At 46.2% G+C, this 7,208-nt stretch overlaps 1 protein-coding gene across 1 annotated transcript; it reads right to left on the bottom strand.

Annotated features, from left to right (window-relative positions):
- Positions 1 to 3,049: 3,049 nt before the first annotated feature.
- Positions 3,050 to 5,260, bottom strand: LOC106308820. Its single transcript, XM_013745939.1, has 2 exons — positions 3,781 to 5,260; positions 3,050 to 3,174 (listed from the first exon to the last, which is right to left on the bottom strand). The coding sequence occupies exons 1-2, from the start codon at positions 5,258 to 5,260 to the stop codon at positions 3,050 to 3,052; spliced, it is 1,605 nt and encodes a 534-aa protein (XP_013601393.1).
- Between the last annotated feature and the right edge of the window lie 1,948 nt (positions 5,261 to 7,208).

Genomic DNA, 7,208 nt, shown 5'->3' on the forward strand with positions numbered 1-7,208 from the left:
GACGGATCCATTGATGTCCACAGCCCTTACTCGTTTCTGCTTCACGGGTGCAGTTGTTCTCTCCTTCGGATCAACCGTGGGACTGTTCTTCAGTTCTTGACTTCCTTTGCATACTCCTCAAAAATTGGTACCAACTCCTTGCTCAATCTTCCCAGTGGCGTGTGTTTATATATATATTATATATATATTTATATTATTTTTTAACATACAAGGTGATGGGGTTGCGAGGGAGAGGCAACAGAATGAATGTTTCGCAGCCACTGGTGGTCTATTCTTTTGTTTCTCACTGGTCGCCATTGTTCCTCTGATTAGAACATGCACTCATAGACTGTTCTCTTGTTAGAGCATGGTCTCATCGACTGTTCTCTTCATGCTTGATTTCTCTTCTCTGAGTGTATGGCATTAACGAGTAAGAGGCTGCATCGATCATTTCCTCTCCGACCCTTTTGCACATATCTGCACATATGACACTGAAAAACATAGTGCATGAGGGTAAAAATAAAGGCTTAGGCGCAAGGTGGGAACTAGCTAAGATGAGTTAGCCATTCAGGATCAGCAAGATTGGTAAAAGGAGTAAGAAGTCCTGAGTGTAAGTCTCGTTTCCCTGATCTAGTGCCCATAACAAGAAGAATTTCAGTCAAAATTAGGTTCAAGTTAGGTGGAGTTGAGTCTACCCAGTGTAACCTGATCGGTTGAGAGCTTCTGGAGAATCAAATGAGATAAGTTAGGGGTGTTCCAGGTCCAAGTGTGGGTCTTTCATCACTGCTAAGGTCACTGGATAAGAAATTTAAAGCACGAGGTGGTTAAAAGATTATCACAACACAAGGTCCTAATTCCCACAAGAGTTTTAGCTGACTCGATCCTAAACCGACTCAGAAATAAAGACAGAGTATCAGCACACAACAAGTGCTTCCCCCAGACTTAATTTACACCATCCCTGGTGTGAAACCAAATCGAGGTCAACCAAATAACAACACAAAGCATAAAAATAAAGAGTTCAGATGGATAGAACAATGGATAGAGAATACTCCTTGCGGACTCAGTTGGACTCGCCGCTCTCAGCCGGATAAAACGAACATCTGTTGTGCGAGCGATGAACCTCCTCAGTTGAAGTGCATGTTCCCATAGGCGCCTTTCCTGGACGGTGCGATCGTGGAGTCTGCTCTGCTGGTGACTGTCGCTGGTTACTTCCGCCAATGCAGCCGAGCCTCTTACCATGATAATCAGAGAAAATGGACTGCAAAAACAGAGAGAACTCGGAAATCCAATTGGATTAGAAGCAAGAATCACTTAAAAAGAGTGAGAATTTAAGTTTTGGTGATGGCTTCAAAATCGCAAGAGAGGGAGGAGTGTACGGCTGAGTGAAAGGGGAAAGTGGAAGGGTGGGGCCTTAAATAGGCGAAACCTACCGCTCTCCATTATCTCTCTCTCTCTTTTTTATTATTATTTTTATTGTTTTTGGGTCCGGAACACTTACCTGGAACAGGCGATGGGTTGTTCCACCAGAAGAATAATCTTTCGGTTGTTCTGATTGAAGTGTTCGGTTTTTCTTGTTTTTGACCTACAACTAAATCTGGAAAAAAAATAAACTATAGAAAACAATATATACACTCACCAGTGGATTGCCTCCCACCAAGCGCTTAGTTAAAGTCATTAGCTTGACTTGGCTCAACCGATCAGGCTGATGGGGGATCGCTTAGGGGAATTTCTTCACCCTCTGCGATAGTGGAGTCAGCAAGGCAATGCTTGATGCGCTGACCATTGACGACGAACTCGTCTCCCTTTCTGTCCAGCAACACAACTGCTCCGTAAGGGCGGACTTCCTTAACGGTGAAGGATCCGGACCATCTAGATTTCAGCTTGCCTGGGAACAGCCTCAGTCTGGAGTTGAAGAGCAAGACCTTATCGTTTGGTCCGAAACGTCTGGCATTGATTCGCTTGTCATGGTAGGCTTTGGTCTTCTCCTTATAAATTTTGGAACTCTCATAGGCGAGGTGCCTTATCTCTTCTAGTTCATGGACTTGGATCATGCGCCTCTCAGTTGCTGGCTTGATGTCGAAATTCAGTAAATTGACCACCCATGCAGCCTTGTATTCGAGCTCGACAGAAAGATGACAAGCCTTACCGTAGACCAGGTGATAGGGGGTGGTCCCTAGCGGCGTTTTGTAGGCTGTTCTGTAGGCCCAGAGAGCATCGTCCAGCTTAAGCGACCAGTCCTTGCGTGAGGTATTGACAGCTTTCTGTAGAATGTTCTTGACTTCCCTGTTGGAAACTTCAACCTGCCCACTAGTTTGGGGGTGATAAGCGGTAGCCACCTTGTGTTTCACCCCATTCTTCTTTAACAGGCCCTGAAATGCCTTGTTGATGAAGTGTGTTCCGCCATCGCTAATGACCACTCTAGGCACCCCAAATCTCGGAAAGATGATGGAGCTGAACATCTTAGTCACCACTTTTGCATCATTAGTGGGACTCGCCACAGCTTCTACCCACTTGGAGACATAGTCAACGGCGACCAGGATGTACCCGTTCTTAAAGGACGGGGGGAATGGTCCCATGAAGTCGACTCCTCAACAGTCGAACACCTCAACTTATAAAATGTAATTCTGAGGCATTTCATTCCTTTGCTGATGTTCCCAAGTCGCTGGCATGCATCACATCGAGCTATGTAGGTGTGAGCATCTCTGAACATAGTTGGCCACCAGAAACCTGCTTGGAGGATTTTGGAAACCGTTTTGAATGTGGTGAAGTGCCCTACATAAGAGTAACCATGGCAATGATGTAGAATCCCTGGAATATCTGCCTCTGGAACACACCTTCTGAATATGCCATCCTTGCAATGTTTGTACAAGTACGGTTCATCCCAAACATACTGCCTCGCCTCTCTTAAGAATTTCCTTTTCTCGTTTCCAGTGAACTTAAGTGGTTCATTTTCAGCAGCTAGGAAGTTCGCAATCTCAGAAAACCAGGGGAGGTGAGAGGACTGCTTTTGGATCGCGGCTACTGGTTGTTCCGGTATGCGAGAACAATCGGATGTTATGCTCAGGGGTTGTTACGCGAAGCGCAGACCAATCGCGTTGACGTGTTCCACTGTTTGTTCTTCATCAAGAGATGTGTCGTCCTCAATCTTCATTCTGGACAAGTGGTCTGCAACCCCATTCTCGACTCCCTTTTTGCCTTTTATCTCGAGATAAAATTCTTAGAGAAGAAGAATTCACCTCAACAACCTCGGTTTTGCATCCTTCTTTGTGAGCAAGTACTTAAGAGCAGCATGGCCTGTGTGCACAATCACCTTTGATCCCACCAGGTAGGATCTGAACTTCTCGAATGCAAAAAAATAGCCAGGAGTTCCTTCTCAGTCGTAGCGTATCTGCATTGAGCTTCATCCATGGTTTTGCTTGCGTAATAGATCACATGAAGTTTCTTATCCTTGCGCTGTCCAAGGACTGCTCCAACTGCAAAATCGCTAGCATCAGTCATTATCTCAAAAGGGAGATCCTAGTCTGGCGGTTGTACAACAGGTGCGCTAACTAGAGCTCCTGATCCCACCTTTCTTAGGTACTACATGAACAGGGCTAACCCACTTACTATCAGATATGGCATAGATCACACCCGCTTCAAGAAGTTTCATTATCTCTTTCTTAACAACATCTTTTAGATTCGGGTTTAACCTCGTCTGATGTTCAACAGAAGTCATTGATTCATCTTCTAGGTGTATTCTATGCATGCATAAATCAGGTGAGATGCCAGGTTTGTCAGCTAGTGAATATCCTAATGCCTTACGATACTTCCTAAGCTCACACAAAAGCAATACAGTTTCCACATTTTTGAGTTCAGCGTTCACAATGACAGGATAAGTGAAATTCGGACCTAAAAAAGCGTACCTGAGCCCCTTGGGAAGGGGTTTTAGCTCAACCTTGGGAGCCTTCAACTCACTCCAGGGATCATCAGGTAGGTTCGGCGAGTTCGGTAAAGGGGTCGCTCCAGTTGGAGTGTTCTCGTCCTTGTTGCTTTCTTCCCCCAGACTTAGACTCGCCACCATTCTTCCCATACTACTTGCGGAGTCAAGCATCTTAGCATACCCGTCTGCGTCAATGTTCTCGACACTCTGCTCGGCCTCAGCTCTTACTAGTGTAAGCTCAAGTGGATCTTCTGTAGGAATCTCCTCGATCATCCCGTCGCGAGGTTGCAGCGGATCAATCCCTTCATCCACCTCGAAGGTCTGTCCATCCAGCATTGGCTTCTTCAGCAGCTCATCCATCTCGAACTGCATGACTATGTTTCCCAGATTGAGATCAATCTTCCCTTGCCGCACATCAATGATGGCTCCAACAGTACATAGGAACGGTCTTCCTAAGATGAGAGGATCTTTTGATTCCTCTTCCAGCTCTAGAACTACGAAGTCTGCTGGAACAGAGGTGTTCCTGAATTTTACTTGGAGATCCTCCAGAATACAAACCGGGGACTTAACTGATCTATCCGCGAACATGAAGGACATCTTAGTTGGTTTGAAATGCGTGTATCCCAGACGTCGTGCTACAGAGTAGGGCATGAGGTTTACGCTGGATCCCAGATCAACCAAGGCGCATGAGAAAACTGTCTTCCCAATCTGGATAGAGAGGACGAACTTGCCAGGGTCTCCTCGCTTCTTTATCTGCATGTTCTGAAGCACGGCGTTGCACTCCTTGCACTCCTTAGAGACAGTCATGAATTCGCTCTCCTCTGATATTTTTCCTGAGATCAATCCCTTCATAAAGCTGCGCATGGAGGGCAGCATCTGGATCGCATCCATCAAGGGGAGTCGGACGGTTAGGTCCTCCAGCATCTTTCTGCACTTCATCTCCTCTCGGTCCTTACGAGTAGCCTTTGCTGGAACAAGGTAAGGGACTTTAGGAGTGTATTCGCGAGCAGGAACAGGCTCTGGGATCGGGCGGACAGCCTCAGCTGGTTGTTCTGGTTCTGGCGAATTGGTTCCAATTGTTGGTTCCCTCTCCTTCTTAGCTGCCGGGGTATCGGCTGGTGGTTGTTCCGACTCTTTCTGCTTCCCCTTCTCAGCCACAGTGAACCTCTTCTTTACCGGCTCAGACAGTTGCTTTCCGCTTCTCAACTCAACCGCATTGCACTCCTTAGGGTTTTTGTCGGTTTTCCCAGGTAGAGTACCTTGTTGCCTCTTGACGCTCTCAGCAGTCTGAGCAATCTGAATGTCCATATGACTCGCGACATTGTCGTATTTGGTGCTCAAATCGCTGAACATATGGTTCATTCTGGTATTGTTCTCGGTAGTAACATGGTCTAGAGCCTTCCCTTAGAGCTGTTGTCCTTGGAGCAGCTGCTGCAACATAGCTTTTGTCTCATCTTGCGGAACAGCGACAGGAGCAGAGGTAGATGGCTGAGTGTTCTGGTGTTTTGCAGTTGGCTTAGAACATAGGTCTGGGGTTAGTAGTTCTTTTGATACCCGACATACTGACCTTGGTTACTCTTTACAGGATCAGCTGGTTTGTCTTTCTTAGGCCAGAAATGTTGTGGGTTGTTCCTCACGTTAGGGTTTGGGTAGTAGTTTTTGAGCTGCCATCCTTTCCCATTCACATAGCTCACCTCTTGTTGATCGCCTCCTGATATTTCAGCATCAAACGCCAGGTCACCGACACTCTTCTCAAGAGCTGCTTCTTCTATTATGAACACTTGGCTTTGGTTTCCCTTAAGCAGTTGGTCCACCTTTGAAGCGAGATCATCTATGATGTTCACACTTTTCGAGCAGTCATGCTCCTTGTTCTTGTTTAGTGAACTTGAAGCCATGTTCTCAATCAGCTCGAACGCACCAGGTGTGGTTTGAGTCATGAAGTCTCCATTACTCGAAGAATCAATGGTTTTTCTAAACTCATAGCTCACTCCATCATAGAACACCTCCAATATATAGTCATCGTCAAACCCATGGTGCGGGCACTCTCTCTGGTACTCTTTGTACCTCTCCCAAGCTTCATGAAAAGGTTCATCAGACTTCTCCTTGAAATTGGAGATCATGTGCCGTAGAGCCGCAGTTTTAGATTTCGTGTAGAAGTGGCTCAGGAACGCTGATCGGACCTTGTCTCATGAGGTAAGAGAACCGGTCGGCAGAGATTAGAGCCAGCGAGAAGCTTTCCCTTCAAGAGAAAATGGGAACAGCGTGCATTTGACATAATCTGGTGGCACTCCGTTAGAGCGAGAGAAATTTCAGATTCTCTCAAAGGCTTCGATGTGGTCCATCGGGATGTCAGTAGTGAGACCGCTGAGCGTGCTCTTCCGTACTAGACTTATCAGTGCAGGGTTGATCTCATAGTCTTGCCGAGTGCAAAGAGGAGGGTTGATGGGGGAGCGGTTAGTAGCGAAGTTCTGCGGAAGGTTCCGCTCCCCCATAGGAGCACCACGCTCTTCTCGCGCAGCGTTCTCAGCTGCTTCTTGAACAGCTTGTTGCTGATTTTGGATGGTCTGCTGCATATGCAACATCTATTGTTGTTGAGTATGCATTTGTTGTTGAATGATTGCCAATGCAGCAGTGAGGTCATCCTGATTGCCGTGATCACCAATTTTGGTGTCAGTTGTTCTCGGCTGTTGACGGTTCTGTCTTTCTAATCTTGCGAGTTCATCGTTGGTCAATTGATTTGGTCAGTTGATGTAGTGGTCCTTGTGCGTTGCTCCGAGTATGTCTACTGGTCATGCACTTGGATCATCTGTTCCAACAAAGAATTAAAAGCAAGTTAGATATCTCAGACTAAATATTAAACCCTCTCTCTCTCTCTGGGTGTTCGAGAGGATTCAGAATTTTGATGGCGGACGAACTGGAGTTGTCGCCATTAGTTCCGCTGTCGCCGATGGTGGATCCTTCCTAGATCGATCTCGAAGCGGGACATGGCGAACAAACTCAGTGCCGAATCTGCCTTGAGACTGATGGTATCCCCCTAATCTCGCTTCTCCTTTTTATGGGTTTTTGCTAGTGATCGCTGCTTGCTCAAAATCCTGGTCCCAGTCGCAACGGCACCAAAACTTGATACACTAAAATTGAATCCTTGCTACTGTCAAGTAAACAGTGGTAATTGTAATATTTGAGATTCAATCCAGAGGACCAGTTTACTCTTTACTCTTATGAGTTCAATATTAAGCTGGGAAACAAGTGGGGTTAAAATCAATGGTGCACTACAAGAAAACACATGCTTAACGAGGAAATTTAACGAGGA

This window comes from Brassica oleracea, chromosome C8, assembly GCF_000695525.1.
Source record: "Brassica oleracea var. oleracea cultivar TO1000 chromosome C8, BOL, whole genome shotgun sequence".
Lineage (NCBI taxonomy): Eukaryota > Viridiplantae > Streptophyta > Magnoliopsida > Brassicales > Brassicaceae > Brassica > Brassica oleracea.

What these genes read in the sequence shown, in the direction of transcription:
- LOC106308820 (XM_013745939.1), bottom strand. Translation starts at nt 5,260, where the DNA reads ATGAACCATATGTTCAGCGATTTGAGCACCAAATACGACAATGTCGCG. An exon ending in GTGTGAGCTTAGGAAGTATC is followed by an intron (nt 3,175 to 3,780) that starts GTAAGGCATTAG and finishes TCGAGATAAAAG; the next exon opens with GCAAAAAGGGAGTCGAGAAT.